Source organism: Ursus arctos, unplaced genomic scaffold, assembly GCF_023065955.2.
Source record: "Ursus arctos isolate Adak ecotype North America unplaced genomic scaffold, UrsArc2.0 scaffold_18, whole genome shotgun sequence".
NCBI classification, from domain to species: Eukaryota; Metazoa; Chordata; class Mammalia; order Carnivora; family Ursidae; genus Ursus; species Ursus arctos.
Window position 1 is genome coordinate 29,307,243 of NW_026622852.1, and position 19,494 is coordinate 29,326,736.

General features: G+C 49.3%; 1 protein-coding gene across 1 annotated transcript in view; it reads right to left on the reverse strand.

Moving 5' to 3' along the window:
• The window catches only part of GABBR2 (gamma-aminobutyric acid type B receptor subunit 2), a 336,894-nt gene that overhangs the window by 223,005 nt on the left and 94,395 nt on the right, over window positions 1-19,494 (reverse strand). The window contains exon 2 of the mRNA XM_048223257.2: window positions 7,048-7,185. Coding sequence (XP_048079214.1) covers window positions 7,048-7,185 — 138 coding nt within the window. The remainder of the gene's footprint in view (window positions 1-7,047; window positions 7,186-19,494) is intronic.

Below are 19,494 nucleotides of genomic sequence, written 5' to 3' on the forward strand. Positions count from 1 at the left end.
TTCAACAAACACAGAATCAACATTGCCCTGTCTGCATGACCTCCTTCCCTCCACTCCCTGGCAGAAGCGTCTCCCCGGATTCAGCCACATCACACAGGCTGAAATGTTTCTGCCCGGAGAAGTCCTGGAGGGAGCACCGCAGGGCAGGATGGGCTGCCAAGGGGAGGCTGGGATCATGCCAGGAGAAATGCATCTACAATCTAATATCTGCTGTGCTGCCTTTTAAAGGACAGGCTCTGCGGGATACGGTTCTTGACGAAATAGTGTTTGCGTTTTCCTGCAAGCAGCCCTTCATCCCTTCAGGAATCTGACTTTATTTTCATCAGCGGGACTATTTCTGTCTGCCAGCTAAGGCAGCTATCACCTAGCTCCCAAGAAGGAAGGAGTTTTGTGCTGGCCTCTGAGGATGTCAAAACCCCACACTGCATCTCTTGGACCTTCCCTGGGTTCTGCCGGCATCTCGGTTTTAGCTGTCCTGTCTCCATCCATGCTTCCCCCCTGCCCCCGCCTCCGCCCCCAGCTCCAAATTCTACTGCCTTTTCCCTGGGCCCCATGCTCACAGAAGGACAGCCTGGGTTGGGGGGAGGTCAGCAGAACTGCTCAAGAAAAGTGCAAGGTAGGGTCAAAAGCAAAATCCCTCCAGAACACTGAGAACAGGATTCTGACGGGGTCTGAAAAAAAGTCAAAGGACAACATGGAGTCCAGAGACAGGAGATGTGGGCTGAGGCCAAGTTGGAGGCCATTTAGGGTCTCCCTCCGCTTTCCTTTACCAAGGGACTACAGGTGGAGAACCACTCTGGGTCCCTTCAGACCCGGCAGGCTCTGATGATTGGCCCTCCTCCTTCCAGACGAGACTGAGGCCTAGAAGGCAGGCGTCCTGGCCTCTGTCAGCAAGTGCTCCCCTGGCACCGCTCAGCATGGGAGCCAGGCCGGCGCCAAGCCCAGGGCGCAAGGCAGAATGAGAGTCAACCCTGGCCTCAGGCAGCTCCAGGCCAGGCCGGACCCAGGCACAGGGCAGCACATGCCATGGCAGGGAGGTGTGGGTGCGATGGCAGTGTAAGGAATGGGGGATTTCACAGGAAAAGGGGCAGCAAACTGTACCAGAAGGAATGAGCACAGTCCTTCCTGCCAGGTGGAGAGACCCTGACCTGGGGCCAGGGGCACGAGGGAGCAGGAGACAGGCGGGGAGCAGGGTGGGGTGACCGAGCACCCTCTGACCACACCTGGGACTGTGGGCTTCGTCCTGGCGGCCCTGCTGTCTCCTCACGCCTTCTTCCCAACAGGAGCAGCATACACTGAAGTTCTGGAGACAAGGAGCACTCCTTAGAGTCTCTGGTGTCCCAGGACTTAGAGTCCCAGTGTCTGGGAGGTGAACGTGCCTCAGAGATCACCCAGTCTCGCAAGACTCCAAGAATTAATTGCATCTAAGTCGCCTGAGCTGGGGGCACTGAAATGGCAGCTGGGATGATGAGTGGGTCTACAGCCCTTGAGGCATTTGCTGAACCCCTTAGCCTGGACCTGCTGAGTGGAGCCTGGGAATTTGCATTAGCACAAGCCCATTCCCAGCCCCCGTTAGTGACTCTTACCATATAGTTTGAGAGTCTGCAACCTGGTCTATGCTTACTCTCTGTATCAGATCTCCTAGGCAACAGGCCTGGATGACACTGGAACATTTGGGCAACTTCAGGCAACAGGGAACCCCCTACTCCACAGCCAGGCAGCCTGCCCAATGCTGATGCCTCCAGTGATAAGGGCTTGCTTGCAGGGAGTGGAGGCTCTGCTCCCCACTAACTTCAGCCATTGTTCCTGCACCTCCACAATATGTCACCGAGAACCAGCAACATCTCTCACAGAGCCATGCAGCTCTGGAGGTGAAGGCTCCCACGTGTCCTCCAGTCTGAACATGCTGTCTCCTACAGCCAGACCCCGCCCCTTCCCAGCCGCCTCCCAGCCTGTGCCTTGATAGGTCCCTGCCAGGGAGGCCCAGCTCTGAGCTCCCCCAGGGCAGCGTCTGACCCGGTCAGAGAGCGACGGAGCCTGCACGTCACAGCCTAGACTCTAAGAAGGTCCTCGCATCTAGCTGGAGGAGCTGACCTCCCAGTGGCCGAGTGACTCACATCATGACTTAAACAATATTAGCCTCTCAACGCAGCAACCAGGAATCAAGAAGCCCGGCAAAAGGCAAAAGTTAAATTTAACTGATTTTGGCACCAGGCTGAATTTTCACCCCTCCGTCGCGTGAATCCCTATTTTTGTAGCACCAGGAAACAGAAACAACTGATTACACATTCCAGGCTGTCTCTGTCCAGCAAGCATTGTTCCCCCAAAGGGCAGCCAGAGCTCCTTTTCAATTACACAAATTACATGCATTTTCCCATTTGTGAAACTCTGTTTGGGAGCCCAGTTTTGAATAAGTTAAGGGATTCATTGAATCCCTTGAGTGAATGTAGGCCCACTCCTCCAGCCCTGCACCATCTCTAGAAGCCAACTCAGCCTCTCAGAGGTGGGGAGGGGGCCGGGAGCCCCCCAGAGTCTGCCTTCCTGGAACGTGGAGGGAGGCAGAAGCTGCAAGGCTACTTCCTATCAAGATCCTGCTCTTTGCTGCTCCACTCCCTCGGCTGGCTCCACAGGCTGGGAGAAGTCTACTCTGCTGGGCTCAGCCTGGGATTCCGCCTCCGAGGTCCCCCGAGCTCTCCAGACTGCCAGGCACCATCCAGGTCCCTACCCCTGGGCACCCCGGTCCGTGTGCAGCTGGAGCCCTTGACCTTATGCAGCCTGACAGCAGATGTCTAGGGCAGTGGTGGGCCATGCCTGTCTGCAGCAATGCAGAGTGATCCTGTTGAGGTGGGGATCGAGCACCTGCATTTCCTCCCGCGTCCTCCGCCTCCCCACAGTCACATCCGCACTGGGAGGGGATCATGGCCGTGGGGATTTCAGGTTCCACAGCCTGTGCCCTGCACTTCGCTCAGTTCAGTGCTCACTGAGGACCTACTGGGTGCCAGGCCCTGTGCTAGGCACTGCGAACTGGGGGATGAAGAAAATGGGGGCCCCTTGCCCCTCAAGAAGCTTATACTCTAGCAGGGAACACCTGGATATAGAATAAACTATTACTCACAAAATGTAATTTCTTTAATGACCTAATCTGTGTGCAACAGAAGTGACACAGAACCATGTTTCCCGATCTTCTTTTCGCCATTACTCTCCCGAGAAGCCCCTGTAGACAGGTATTCCTAACCCTGCATCGCTCATGAAATTTTAATGCCACAGATACTATATATCTACTTATGTACTGCATGTATCTTTGTGCTTTGTACATAAAGAGAGCAGGATGTTTTGCCCCCTCCCCACAAGAACCAATTTACACTGGCTTGTGGGAGATGGCCTTCATAGAGCAGGCTTTACTGAGGAAGGAGCAATTAATTTACTTCCAGGGCTAGGGATGGGAGGCACAGAAGGAAAGGGATCAGGGAAGGCATCACAGAGGAAGAGGTACTTATCTGGGGTGTTGAAGGATGAGGTGGAGTTCCTCTGAACAGAGAAGGGACTCAGCATGAAGCCTCCTTTGCTGGGCAGCTTGAGCTCCTGCCTTCTTCCCAGAATCCCTCCTTCCCGTGGTAGTCAGCCTTCAAGATGGGCCCCAGTGATTTTCACCTCCCACTACTGCTTGTATAGTCCTCTCCCACACTAAATAAGCGCTAATTTGTATGACCAAGAGAATAAGGCATAAACGACAGTATGCAACTTCTGAAGCAAGGTCCTAAAAGACTTTTCCATCTCTGCCTTGGTCTCTAGATGAAACACCTTGGGGGAAGCCAACTATCATGCCATGAGGACACTCTAGCAGCCTTATGAAGAGCCTACAGGAGAGACACCGACTTGACCCCCAAGTGAGGGAGCTGCTGGGGGGGGGTGCTGATCCTCCAGCCCCAATCAAGCCCTCAGATGATGCTAGAGCCCAGTCTCCAAATCTTCCAGCTAGACCCCAAACATCATGGAGAAGACATAAGCCATTCTCTGGGTCTGAATTTCTGACCCAAGGAAATAATGCAATAATGATTGTTGTTTTCAGCCACTAAATCTGGGCATGATTCATTATGCAGTGGTAACTACCACAGTCCTGACTTCATCACCCTGTCTCCTGTCTTGTCAGCTTCTCCAAGCTGGAGGCCTTCCTTGCTTGTGCTGAGGCCAGGTCACTCTGGCCGGCAAGCCAGGCATTCCAAGGTTGTACTTGCTCCTCAGCTCCTCAGAGAATTCTGAGGGACAAACCATTCCAAGCGAGGCTATGAAAAGGTCCAGGAGCTCCCTGGATTCCTCTCTGGGTGGGCACTCTCCAGGGAGCTTGGCCTGCCATGTCTGAGCAAAATGTCCATCTACATACAGGTCTTTCCATCCTCTATCCCTGCCTTCCTCCCTCCATCCCTCTGATCATTCAACAGACATATAATAAGGTCTGTGGAGTGTTAAGCACCAGCAAAAACAGGAGGAACTCAGGCCCTGTTCTGTCCTTACGGAGCTTATAGCCCAGCTAAACATGCCCCCGCATGTGCAAAGCCCGAAGAGAGGGACAGGCAGAGGGCATGACGGCTGGGCCATGTACATACTCTGCTGGAAGCAGATGCATGGAAGTGAGAAAAAGCAGATGCATGGAAGTGAGAAAAAGCAGATGCATGGAAGTGAGAAAAAGCATTCTCTACCTTAGAGAGTACAGTAAGGAAAGTCTTCTTGGAAGAGGCAGCATTTAAGCTGGGACATGGGGAGACACACTGAGCATGGGGAGAATGGGGCATTTCGGGGGAGTGGGAACAGTGTGGCAGGAAAGAGACCCAGGATGCTGAGGAGTTGAGGGACTCAACTCGGGGAGCAGAGGAGGCAGGGCAGGGGTAACGATACAAGGAACAGTTCGCGCTTAGGTTGTGCCAGGCCTGGTTTGAATCCCAATTCCATCCCCGAATCCATACAGCTGTCCTATGAAATCAGTCCTCTCACTCCCCTGATCCACAGGCGAGGGGCTGAGGCTCAGAGTGGCAGTGTCTGGCCCTGCTGCATAGGGGTGGAGTGTGGCTCTCAGTGCTCAGGAAAGGAAGCTCAAACACAGAGACAGTGACCTGACCAAGGTCTCACGGCTGTTTGCAGGCACCGCAGGGCTGGAAGCCAGGTGAGTGGTGTTGGGTCCCAGGCTCGTGTCTGGGTTTGCACCATAGCACACCAAGCTGCTCCTCTGGCCTCAGCTCCTGTTATATCTCACCCATATTCAGCGTGGCCTGCTCAGGCCACAGCGAATGACTCACTACTCCCCAGGCCCATGCACTCCCCCACCGCCTGCTTCTGAGCGCCCCGTGTCCTCTGCCAGCAATGCTCTCTCCACGGCTCCAGCTGTCTAGCATCCTCTCCTCCTTCCCAGCCAGTTCCACATCGCTCCTCTGGGAAGCCTTCCTTGCCCCTGGGCTGCGTTGGTGGCCCTCCCTGGGACCTCACCCCTTCCTCCTCCTACCTCAGCCACAGGTAGCTCTGGCCTCCCTCCGGGCTGTGAGGTCGGGGCTCTACCTGCAGCACCTCATGCGAGCAGGGCCAGACTCACTGAGCTCCTCAGTCAACAGGAGTGCGGGGAAAGCAGATTCTGCTGTGGTCAGGCTCCACTGGCCTCCTCATTCTCACCCCAGCTCCCCACTGACCACGTTCCCACCCCACTGCCTTGTTCTCAGCTCCCTGAAGGAGCCAAGTTCTTTCCCAGCACAGGTCATCTGCATCGACTACTCCATCCACCCCACCAGCTCCTTCTCACGTTTCATCTCCGGGTCTCAGCTCAAATGTTACCTCTGCCAAGGGGCACTTCCTGATGGCCTTGGGGCAGTCACCACCTGTCCCATCACCTTGCTTATTTCCATCCTGGCTGTTTCCTACCACAGTCTCAGCTCAAGACTCCCTGAGTTTAAATCCTTGCTTGGTCACCTAAGTGCTGAGGGTCCTTGAGCAAGTCACTAGGCCTCTGCGTGCCCAGGTTTTCTGATTTATAAAATGAGGATGATAATAGTGCCTACAGCACAGAGCGGGTATAAGGACTGAATCAATGCAAATAAGTGTTCAAACAGTGTCTGGTATGTTCTAAGTCTGGCACGCATATGACACAAGTGTTAGCTCTTAGTATGATGACTTGTTTACTTGCTCCCTGCCTGTCTCCCTCTTAGCATGTAGGCTCCGAAAGGGTAGGCACCCTGTCTGTCCTGTGGCTCCCCAGAGTCCTCCAAAATCCCAGGCACAGGATGAGCTGCCCATTCTATCTGTTGGATGGATGGATGGATGGATGGATGGATGGCTGATGGCTGGCTGATGGCTGGCTGATGGCTGGCTGATGGCTGGATGGCTGAAGCAAAGACATGAACAGCCCTGCGTGGCTCACCCCTCCTCTGTCTACGCCCTTCTCTCTCCCTCACAGCTAGCACTAGTGAGTTGAGCCTACATCAGAGCGTGCACTCCCTGGCTGGATGGTGTATGACATTAGCCAGTGTAAAGAATCCTGGCCAGGAATCCCGGCAAAGGCTTGTGTGTGGGAAAAGGCAGTCTTGGTGGACAAGACCATGTCAGTGGAGGGGGGGACTTGGTAACGAGTAGGTAAAGGCCCATCTGATCAGGGAACAGTGAGAGCAGGGCTCAGAGGCCTGAACGTGCAAGATGCCTTTGGGGAAGGGTGGGTGGTTGGGAGGGGCTGAGGCATGGAGGGAGTGGTAGGGACAGGAGAGGACACTGGGCAGGCAGACTGGCTGGACACTGGTGACAGAGTCAGGCTAGGACATCACTGAAAGATTCCAAACATGCAGCGGAAGTGTTGGGGCTACCCCATAGAGACCCACCATGTGGGACGTGCCAGCACAGGCCTGGGGGTCAGGCCAGGAGGTGGGGTGGTGGGGGCTGGGCAATCAATCATCCAGGGAAGAGTCAGGGAGGTCTGAACCGGGCAACTTAGGAGTCATGTTGCACAAGGAACCATTCCTGCAAAATACTGATGGCCAAAGACAGTCCCCCAACCAAGGGTGACGTGGACCTTACCTGCACCAGATTCCAGCCTTGGAGGGACTCCGCGATGATGGATGTAACGGATGGACAGACTCCTCCAAACACCATCAAGTGGTTCGGCCCATATTTTATTGCATCGTAGAAGGCTTTCAACCCTTTTGCATTATCACACTGGAGAGCAACAGACAGAAAGAGAAGCCCGAATTAGAAACAGCTTTCCCCAGGGACAGGGGCCCAATGGTGGATTCACACAAACAAATTTCCTCATGGGAAACCTGCTGGGTTTCAGCTCCCCCCTTGGGGGAGCCAGCCCCGAGCCCATGCTACAAGCTCAGCGAGTGTGATGTTGGTACCCCCCATCCTGGCTCTCTTCCCGCTGAGCACCCTCCCAATCCAGGACCTCTGGCTCTCTGGCTATCTCCTTACAGAGCACACTGAGGAAAGGGCCCCCCAATGCTTCAACTCTGGGGTCTCCCCCTTCCTGGAGTCATTTACATGTTAAAAGAGGACAAATCCACACCCATTAGAATGGCTATTATCAAAAAAGCACAAAATGGTAAGTGTTGGCAAGGATGTGGAGAAATTGGAATGCTGGTGCATTGCTGGTGGGAATGTACAATGTGCAATGGCAGGAGGAAACAGTACTGCCAGGCCTAAAAAGTTAACCAGGATTACTGTACAAGCCGGCATTCCATTGCTGGGTAGATAGCCCCAAGACCTGGGAGCAGGGACTCCAAGAGGTATCTGCACACCCATGTTCAGAGCAGCACTGTTCACAATAGCCAAAAGGGAAAAACAACCCAAATATTCATCAAGAGATGAAGGGATAAACAAAATGCACATATACCCACAACGGAGTATTTTTCAGCCTTAAAAAGGAAGGAAATTCTGACACGCACAACAACACGGATGAATCTTGATGACATTAAGCTAAGTGAAATAAGCCAGATGCAAAAGGACAGCTATTGTAGGATTCCACTTAGATGAGGTCTCTAGAGGAGTCAAATTCATAAAGACAAAGCAGAATGGTGGCTGGTGGCTGCCAGGGGCCGGGGAAGAAGGGAACGGGGAGTCAGTGTTTAATGGGGACAGAGTGTCAGTTTGGGAGGATGGAAACATTCTGGAGATGGACAGTGGTGATGGTCGCACAGCCTATGGGAATGTACCTAATGCCAGTCCACTGTGCACTTAACAAATGGTTAAAATGGTAAATTTTATGTTATGCATATTTTATCACAATAAAAAAAGAAGGAAGAAGAGGAGGAGAAAGAAGGGGAGGAAGAAAAGGGAGAGGAGGAGAATCTAGAGGGAAGAACCATACACGTTGGACCCAGCCCCCTGCCCAGGAGCTCACATCCTAGAGAGGAAAACAGCCCTAAAACAGATTCCGGCAATCCAGTATGGAAAGGAACAAGAACAAATGTCCTCAAACGTTGGGAGTCCGTTCGGACTCACTCCCACCACCACCTCCGTCATTCAAGCCGTGTGGTCATCTCCTCCCTGCACAGAGGGACTGGTGCCTAGCTGGGCTTCTCCCTTCCCCGGGCACCCAGGTGAGCCTGCTCACCACCCAGCCGTCATCGGAGGTTCTTTGTAAAACATAAACCAGTCCTTCTGACTGTCCTGCTTCCCGTGCGCTTAAAGCCCAACCTCTTAGAATGTAATTCTCAAAAGGTTAAAAACATAATTCTCATGAAAATTGATAGTGGGTACGTGTCAACCTTTTATTTAACTCATTAATAAGGGGATCTGCAGGATGACAAAGTGGATTCAAAAGGAAACCTGAGAGACTGGGATCTTTATAGTGAATGGAAAAGTAAGAAATAAGGTAAGATTACCAAATTAGATACAAAACTGGTTAATGTCCCATAGGGCAATAAAAATAACCTGTGGGGACAGGAAAGAAAATCACTGCAGACTGGCACATCTTGTCAGTTGTAGAGAATTGTAAGGTGTCTGGGGCTTAAACTCCCCCAGTCAGATGACTCAGGCAGGGCAGCTAGAAAAGGCTCTAAGTGTTAGGCTAACTGGTTACATAATAACTATTTTGTATTATTTACAAGTTTGGTACCAGGGTCTGAACCCTCCCTGTCATAATGGATACAAGAAGCCACAAGGTCCAACGCTGCCTCCCACTCTAACCTGATTTCCCTCTACTCTCTCCCTTACTCACCAAGTACAGCTCGCCCAGCCTCCTTTCTGCTCCTTGAAATGGAAAGCAATTTCCTCCCTGCCTCTGGGCCTTTGCACTTGCTGTTTTCTTTGCCAAGAACAATATTCACTTGGTTCTTGGCATGGTTCACTCCGTCTCATCTCGGAGTCTCGGCATAGCTGTTACCCCCTCAGTGAGGTTATCACTGTCCCCCTATCCAAAATGTCCCCCACCCTAACATGCCACATTATGTACTGCCCTAAGGCAGTTCTTAAAATTATCTGAAATCTTGTCTATTTTTTTGTTGCCTGTAGATTGACTGACCTCCCAACTAGAACGTAAGTCCCCGAAGACAGAGATTTTTGTCACTGTTTTCACAGCCGATTCCCCCAGAGCTTATAGGGACCTCAGTAAGGGCCCCGCCAGTTCGTGAAGTAGCCCTCTGACGTTCTCCCTCTACCTGCTCTCTCTCTTCTCCTTCTATGTCCACATCTCTCTGCTTATTTTTGTCTTCCTCTCCATTCAGTGTCCTCCTCTTCCTTTCTGCTCCCTCTGCCTTCCCCTTAAATGACCATAATTTGGGACCAGAGTGGGTTAGTACTTGCAGCTCCGTCCTCATTTGAGAGACTCTGACCCACAGTGGGTGCTGACAGAGATAGAAACACAAGAGTAAGTGGTGGCCGGCCTCAGAGAGCCCACTGTCCAGCAGTGAGACAGCACAGGGGTGGCCACGCCACATGGGGCACAGTGGTCATGCAGGGGGAGGGGGGAGGGGCAGAGCCCAGCTGTAGACACCCTGGGGGATGGCAGCAAAGGGCCCTGGGGGAAAGGCTAAGGGGCCAAGCGAGGGTGTTGGATTGCGGCCCGCAGAGATTTGGGGAATAATGCCATTTTAAAATTTGAATTTAATTTTTAAAATGACCATTTTTTTTTTTTTTTTTTGCCAAGAAAGAAAGAATGAGAAAACGAAAGGTGGGAAGGAAGGGGAGAGGGAAAGAAGATTAAGTTCTTATTGCTTCCTGGGGCCCTCTATTAATTGTCCCTGTTCCTTGACTGAAAGCAACACTCTCCACCCTCCCTAGAACATAGCAGATACAACAGAGCAGGTCATGTTTTAATTGTTTCTACCATGATATACTGAATCATTTCCCATTTTAATACATTCCTGTAATGATTTTAGCTTGTTTTCTAATCTGTAGCTAATGACAATGATAATATAGTACCACAAGATTTATAATCAAAGTTGCATTAAAATAATATTAGCAACAACGAACTTATTAATACTTGTTTGCTCTGCAAACATTTCCCCAGCACCTTGTCTGAGCAAGATTCTGTAACAATGATGATGTCCTGACTTCTCACAAATGCATAACTTCTGAATGTCAACTCAAGAATAGGAGAATATTTGACAACCAGTATTTGAACTGGAAGAACCTTCTTATGTTTGCAAATGTTCATCTGACTCTGTTTTCACCAGGCTGGGTGTGGAAGGCAGAATTTTGGCCCCCATGACCTGTGCCCTTTGATCTTACTCTCATGAATATGTTACAGGCAAAATCTTTGCAGATATCATTAAGGTTTCTTATCAGCTGACCTTAAAGAATTTTCCAGGTGATCCACGTAATCACACAAGCCCTGAAAAGCAGAGATCTTTTCTGTTGGTAGCAGGAGTGAAATCAGAGATTCCAAGCGTGAGATACATTCAGTGTGCCTATTGGCTCGAAGATGAAGGGGACCACCGGTCAAGGAAATGGGGGCCTCAGTCCTACAATCAAAAAGACCTGGCTCTTCCCCAGGTGACCCTCCAGTTAAGAACCCTGCCCAGCTGACACCTTGGTTTTCGACCTTGTGAAGCCCTGAGCAGAGGTACCAACACAACCACGCAGTGCCCGGACTTCTGGCCCCTGGGCTGTAAGCTGATCCATGCGTGGTTGTGGCGTAAACCACAAAATCCGTGGTCATCTGTTACAGTAGCAACAGAAAACTAACACGGTGAAGTAAAACGAGAAAAGTAAGAATTATATAGTGAGGTTTTCCTTAAAGTGTATTCCATTTTTAAAACTATCCTTAATTTATAGATACTTCCTAGTTTGTATGATGTTAAAATGTTTTTCTGTTATAAAATTACAGATGACAGAAGGGTTTTGTTTTTAATGTCCTGATGTGACAAAATAAAGTTTTTAAAAAGATTTTATTTATTTATTTGAGAGAGATAGAGAGAGAGAGCATGAGCAGATGGAGGGGCAGAGGGACAGGAAGAAGCAGGCTCCCCACTGAGCAGGGAGCCCAACGCGAGGCTCAATCCCAGGACCCCAAAGGCAGATGCTTAACCGACTGAGCCACTTGGGCGCCCCCAAAATAAAGTGGTTTTTTTAAATCTAAATTTTTCTTCCATGCCCCTCTCCCCACTGCGCTCTAACTTTAGCTTTTACTGATATGTGAAATCCAAACACGTGGGCATCGCTCATCTAGCCAGCCCAGACTTTCATTTTCAGATCTACACGAAGAACCAGAGGAGGGAGAGGGTTTGTCACTGTGCTGTCAGGATTAGGGGAGGGATTTCACGATTCCCAGTTCAGAGCTTTCTCAATAATCTGGAGAACTCAGCTCATCAGGCAAAGGAGATGTTAAAGCCAGCAGTGCTCGAGAAAGGGCCATTTTCCCCAGGACAATTCTTCAAGCCCAGGCCTCCTCCCGATCAGCGTTGCGGACCTGAAGCAGGTTAGGTCACCTCCTGGGCACTGAGCACACTCCCTCAGCTCCCTACAGAGAACACTTTGACAGTGACTACCAAATAAAAATCACATGGATATATCTGTCCCATTTTAGCTGCATTCTCCCTCATCCTCATTTCTGATACTGTACCTTCTTGCCTGGTACCAATAGTGGCCTAGTTAGAGGGACTTTCCAGGTGACCAAAGCTGAATCTTTGTGGCTGGACCAGCTTGGAGGTTGTCAAGTTCAGCCCCTCCGGGGCCTAGGACCCACAAGAGATATTGTGGAGCCAGCAAGGGGGCCTCCAGTCTCCTTGCCCTCGCTTCAGCCAGCAGTTCTCCTTGTATCTATGCTGTCTTCAGCATCAAGGTACCATGTGATGCTTTATTTGAGAAGGGGATTCTATTGCTAGCAGCATAAAATGCCTGGAAACCAGGAAGGGGAGGACCCCCGAGGTCCTTGCCCTTGCATGATTTTTCTCTTTGGCCTAGGGAAGGGCAGGCGAGCGCCCGAAGGCGAGGCCGGATGAACCAGTCACTTGAGCATACTCCCTCAAAGTTAATCCACTGAACACCAGTTTGCCTGATGATCAATTCACCAAATCACTGGGGGAATTTCTCTAAGTTTGAGTTTCCTGAGGGACTCCTCGCAGACACTTCACATGGCCATTTCAAGAGGATTCATCCTTCTGGCTCCGGTGAAAGTCAATTTCACCTGTATTTCACATTTCAGTCCTTCCTAAAGGCCGCACTCAGAGACGTTCCCCTCATGCCTGTTTATTATCATCCTCTTCCTGCGGACTTCAGACCCACCCTTGCATGAGCCAGGGAGATGCTAAAGCTTCTCTACTCCCCCCACTTAAGGTGTCTGTCAGACGGCTTTTAGTGAGCCAGTCACTGGGCAAAACTATCATCCTGAGAAATTGTTTATGGCAAGTTGTCTTTGAGCACTTTGGCTTTTGATGAATTGCTCTCAGAGCCCCTATAAGGGGGTTCTTGTGTCCTGAAAGAAAGCTATGGGCTTTATCATGTTCTCCGACGTCCCCACCTATCCGACTAGAACCCTCCCACCTGCTCAAATCCTCATGCAGTAGTTCAAAGCTTATCGAGAGGTCACAGCCTCTGATCTGCAGTTTTGTGACTTGGACATGGGCTCTGGCACACAGTAGGCCCTCAGCAACTGTTGCTTCCCCTGCCCCCACTCCCCTTTCCTCTCCAGTATGTTTCCTCTTTGCCCTCCACGGACTCCACACCTACAGCAGCTACGGTCACTGCCCCGATTTCATTCCCAATGGCTCTTCCTTCCTGGTAAGGACACACTTGTCACAGAAAAGTCATAATTGGCACATATAGGCTCTTAAAATTCACCACCTATAAATGGGAATAGATCCAAAAGCCATGCAAATCCATTTTTTAATGAAAAAGTAGAACCCTGGAATACATTCCATTTTTCATTTAAATCTAATTTTTAAAGAACTAAAATACCTTTTTTTGACTTAAAAATTTCAAAGCAAATGTTGCTGAGAGTTAAAATATAAAAATGCCAAGAAAATGTCAGAGTTAATAACGACCAATTTGAAACTGAGAATCATCACTCTGTACAGAATTTCAGACTTGAAGAAGAATTTAAACACTGATGTGTCCAACCTGCCCCAGATACAAAGTCCTCCCCTGCGTCCCCTGCTCCAGGAGCAGTCAGCATCTGCTTACATCCCTCCAGTGGCAGGAGTCTCACTCCCTCACCAGGGAGCTAAGTTGTCCTTGGCCAGCTATGCTTCTTAGAAACTCTTAAAAATCATCCTCCTTTTGTATTTCTCTTTCAAGTTCTCATTCAAGAGCGAAGGTCAGCAAACTTTTCCTGTAAAGGGCCAGGAAGTAAATATTTTAGGCTTTGGGGACCATATGCATATGGTGTCTGTTGCAACTTGTCAACCCCTTGTAGCACAGAAGCAGCCACAGACAATACATAAACAAATGAACGTGGCTGCATTCCAATAAAATTGTATTTACCAAAATAGGCAGCAGTCAGATTTGGGCCATGGGCCATAGTTTGCCCACCCCTGCTCCGGAGCGTTTTAGAATACGTAGTCTTCTGTTCCCACGAGAGCCCTCCAGACACCTAAACTCAGGCAGCCTGACTTGACTCCAGGAGAACTTTCAGGCCAAACGACCCTTCGCTCTTCTAATCATCCCCATATGATATGGTGTCACACCCTTTCCATCTGTGGTCACCCTCTGGAAAGGCTTCAGAGGACAGACATTTCTAGGATGCATCCCCCAAATATCTCCATCTGCCCCACACAGAAAAGGGACATGAGCTAACATGCATCACGAACTCACTACGTGTTTGGCACAGTACTAAGAACTTCATGTAAATTATCCTATTCATTACAATACTGTTACAAGGTAGGTATACTATTATTATTTCCACCCTTACAAGGAAGGATATTGAGCTCCAGAGAAGTTAAATAACTTGTCCAAGGTCACATAAATGGTGAGGATTCTATCCCAAGCAGTGTCACTTCAGAGCACTGTTTTATTTTAAATAAGAATATGTTATTATGAAATATTTCACTTGTAGAAAAGAACATACCATATACATACAACTTACAAAAATATGAAAAATAGTCATACAAACCTACAGTATACCCAACACCCAGCTTGTGTGGAAGCCTCTGTGTGGCCACCCTGCGTATCCCCCTCCTTCACCCAGGGGGCACCCCTAGACTGGATTTATCCTTCCTTGCTCTTTTTTTTTTTTTTTTTTTAGATTTTATTTATTTATTTGAGAGAGAGAGAGAGCATAAGCTGGGGGAGAGGGAGAAGGAGAAGCAGGCTCCCCGCTGAGCAGGGAGCCTGATGCAGGGCTCGAACCCAGGACACTGGGATCAAGACCTGAGCCAAAGGCAGACGCTCAACCAACTGAGCCACCCAGGCGCCCCTTCCTTGCTCTTCTTTATTATTTTTTTACTTGTCTATGTTTCCTAAACACTATATCATGTAATTTTACTTGTTTTTTAATGTATATATATGTAGAATCACGCTGTATATTTTGTCTGAAACTTGAACTGAAAATCTCTTTATGGCTTCGCATTATTTGTGAGACGTTTGTTGCTGAACATGGCAGCAGTTCATTCATTTTCAGGGCTGTGTAGTATTTCAGGGTAGGAATATTCCATGGTTTATTTGTTCCTTGCCCTGTTGATGGACATCTGGATTGTTTCCAGTATTTTGTTTGGTTGCTGTTGTAAATAAGACGGTTGAAAATTTCTATATGTGTTCCCTAGCACATACGTGCAGAGCTCCTCTAGCATCTAAACCTGGAAATGGAATTGTTAAATCACAGGATTTCCCACATTTTTCAAAGTGGTTTTATCCATTGACTCTCCCACTGTCAGTGTTTGGAAGGTCTCACCACTCCACATCCCTACCAACTTTAATTTTTGCCAATCTTGTGAGTATTGATGTCATTTCAATTTGTTCCTGATGATTAGAGGATAAGCCATCTTTTCATCTGTTTATAGGTGTTTTGTTTCTTCTTTGGGACTAGTGACTTTGTCTGTTCTTCTATTGGGTTGTGTTTTCCTTATTGATTTGTTCAGAGCAAGCCTAGACACAATGCTAAACTGAACGAAATGATCACCTCCCGCATTCTGAGCAAGGACCTCTATTAATGCGACCTTAGAATGCAGTCCTTATATTTGGCACCTACTTCACACAGATCTTACTGTCGGTAAAATCTACTAAATCAGCACACATAATCTTGGTAATAAAACTCCTATGAAACTTTCTTGTTGTGAGGGGAGGAAAGAATAAGACTACTTGATGAGAAATGTAGCCAACCAACATGACTCAAAACACAGATCTCAGGAATGGAGGCTTGTGGTTAAAAAGGAGCAATCGTGAGTACTGCACCCATTTCACACGAAACAACCGCAAAGTAAAGACAATAACATAACATAAAACTCAGAAAGAGGAGGAGGGGAAAAGGAGTTGTAGGACTGCAAATTTCCTCTTCTTCCACAGGAAAACTTGGATCGATACCATCTAAAATTGAAAACTGGAGTTTAAAAGCCAGGACTCAAACCTCACTGCTTTTCATTGTCTTTTATTACCCTTGATATTTCAGAAACCAGGACTGTCTTTAGTGAAGGCAAAATTGTTTAATGTGGAGTAATTATATTTCCTTATTTTCTTCTGTGGCATTAAAAAAAATTTAACATCAGTTTTAAACAGCATGTAATAATGATCTCATTTTATAAAATGATTTCTGTCCATCTTTTTCTGTATAACATATGCATAGCGACACGTCTGGAATGAGACTCATCTAATGTTAAAAATGGTGAGATTTTGAATGGTTTTTTTTTACTTTCTTCTTTGTACCTATTTGTTTTACTCAAAAAAAATTTTTTTTCAAGATTTTATTTATTTATTTGACAGAGAGAGACAGCCAGAGAGAGAGGGAACACAAGCAGGGGGAGTGGGAGAGGAAGAAGCAGACTCCCAGCAGAGGAGCCTGATGTGGGGCTCGATCCCAGAACGCTGGGATCACGCCCTGAGCTGAAGGCAGACGCTTAATGACTGAGCCACCCAGGCGCCCCTCAAAATTTTTTTTAAATGCACGCATTATTTTTACAAAGACAGGAGGTCATTTTTAAACCACTAAGCTTCTCACACCCAGTATGCTTTCGCAACCATGTTAAATCTTTCTTGTTCTGTTCTTCTGGGGTTGACTTTCTGAGCTGAAGAACAGGACTTCACATTTCTTATCGCTAAATCATGTTTAAAATTAGCCCAGCATCACAGCCAACTGAATTAAACACTATCTTGTTTTTCCATGGAAATTCATTCATTCAGACACTTTCTGAGCCTGTATTAAGTGCTAGGAGAAACGAATAGGTCTCCGTGACACACAAAATTCCTCGAACAAAGTAGATACTCAAGAAACATTGACATTTAAGTTTAGAAACATTAGGAGTAATAGTAATAACACAGCTTTCATTTGTACCAGGTACTATTCTCATTTCTTTATATGTATTCACACACTTAATCCTCACAACAACCCTGTGAAGTATGTCCTTTCATTATTCATATTTTAGTAGACGAATCAATTGAGGGTCAGAGAGGTGAGTCATTCGCACCAAGTAGCACACAGCGAGGAAGAGGCAGAGCCGGGATATGGACGCCAGGGTATCTGTGTTCTGTTTTTCTCCCCAGGCACGTAGCAAAACTACATTCCGCAGCCTTCCTTGCAATCACGTGTGACCACTGAGCTTTGGGCAATGGCAGGTGAGTGAGGTGATGTGCGCTCTCCCCGGGACTGGCCTATGAAGCTTCCCCATAGGTGCTCTGAGCTCTTTGTTCCTTCTACAGTGTGGGTGGGGAAGACTCCATGGTCCTAGAAGTTAGAAGTGGTGGAGCTCCCCAGCCCCGAATACCTGTGGTCATCACAGAAGGGCACTGCCACTTCAAGAGAAACTGTCAGAAGGAGGACAGTCTCAAGAGCCGACAGCCTCCGGGAGCCGTGCCCTTGGGGTATGCCCCACTCCTGCCAGGCAACCCAACCCTTGACAAAGCAGGTGGTGGAACTGGGGCTCACCGTTTCTGGCCAGCACAAGTCTAAAGAGCACGCAAGCTTGGAGTCCCTGGCCTGGCTGGAACTTTCTCAGAGCTTCAACGCTTCCTGTACCTCTTCCTCCCCACCCTGGTTCCTCCCTGTCCCACTCTTCACGGGGGGTCAGACCTGCCCCCAGTAAGAAGACCTGTCCCACCTTCCTCTGCTCCCTTCCTCCCCACCACCCCGTAACTTTCCCAGTGCACCACGGATTCCATCTGGGCACCTGCTTCCCAGAGGGGCCCAACTAACATGCCCCACCAACCTGTACTTGACTATGACATGAGCAAGAAATCACCTTGGTATAGGAAACCGATGGCATAGAGGACTGGCTGTTACTGCAATTAGACAGCATCAACTGATAAACATTCCCAACCATCCGCTGGAAAAATTTTGAAATGTAAGAAACCAAAACACCTGGAAAACTATTAGAGAGAGGCGAACTTTAAAGAGAGACAAAAAAGAAGATGACAGGAAAAAGCAGAAAGAAAGCGTGCTGTCCATTTACAATATGTCCCCTATCATGCAGGAGATGGATGTCAAACCAGAACTAAAGAGACATAAGCAGCGACAGCTCAGATTTGCTGCACTGGGCTGTCTTGGTCCCCCCGCCCCCCATGCTCAGCAAAGGGCCTGGTTCCAAACAGGTGTTTGACACAGACTGGCTGGGGATACTGTGCTGCGTGGTGGATGTGGTCCCCGCGGGTGGATACAGCCTGAAAGAAGAGTAGTCATACCCGCATCTCTGTCCCAAAGAGCTTATTAACTCCAGCCATCTTGAGTTTTTCACACCCTTTCCTTGGGGTGATGGACAGACCATCTGCTTCTCAAAGCCTTCAGAGAGCCAGACTGTCCATCTTGAATCCTGAGAAAAACTGGCATTTCTGTTTCTCCCTGAAGTTGTCACTCTGCATTCTCGGCCAGCTGCAGACTGTTATTTGAGGATGATGGGGCCGTGGCACACGCCCCTCCTCTGCATGGGGAAAGCCATCTACCCAGATCACAAAATGTTTTTCAGACTGGTGGATACAAACTGCGTTCTTGGTTAGCTCTCCGTAAGTACCTCGCATAGGCAGGTGTGACATTCTTCAAAGTCAGCGTCATGAACGTGAAGCATAGGCAGGCTGCCTGTCAGGAGGGGCGAGGGGGAGGGGGCGGCAGCGGTGGTGGTGCTCCTTCCCAGAGGTTCGCACAAATATCACAACTTGGCGGCCCTTCCCCTGGGGCTGGGGGCCCAGGTCACCTGCTGAAGAGGGACCGCATGCTGGTGGCGAGCCACCAAGCCATCTTTGTCCCTCCCGCCCCACATATGCCTCCACCATGTACTTCTCGGAGGAGTGCCCTGGCCTGCCACTTGCTGAGGGAGGGCGGGAGGTGTGAGGGGGTAAGACTTGGTCCCTGCCCTCGGGGACGTGCGTCTAGAGGAGGTGAGAGCCACAGGAACAATTCGGTAAAATGTGCGGGGCACAGCGGAGGTGTAGAGCAGTCACGGGGCACTCCTTTGCTCCGGTAATACTCATGGGGGCTGATGAAGAGCCAGGCCCATGGTAGGCACCGGGGCTGCTCTTGGCCACCAGGGAGTGAGCAAAGAGACAGAAAAAGAAAGCTGGAACACAAGGCCAGATAAAAGTCTGACCACGGTAGAGACACAAGTCGTGTGAAAAGGAAGGTATCTTCAAGTCACGCTGACATAGTCTGCCCAGACTTCTTGGAGGAGGTGCCTTCAGGCTGAGCCTTGAAATGTGTAGAAGGGACAGAGGTGACGGGTAGGCAAGGTGGGCTGAGACCGAGCGTGAGCCAAGGCCCGGGATGGAGAAGTGCCAGCCGACAGGAGAAGTGGAACATTTGCTTCTGGGGCAGGAGCACAGGCTGCAGAAGGGATGGGTGGGGTGAGCTGGTGCCCTGGGGAAGCCCTGACACCAGGCAGGGCGCGCTTTCTTTCCTCTGGGCAGCAGGAAGACGGCAGAATTTTAATCAGGGGAGTGCTGAGATGGAAGCTG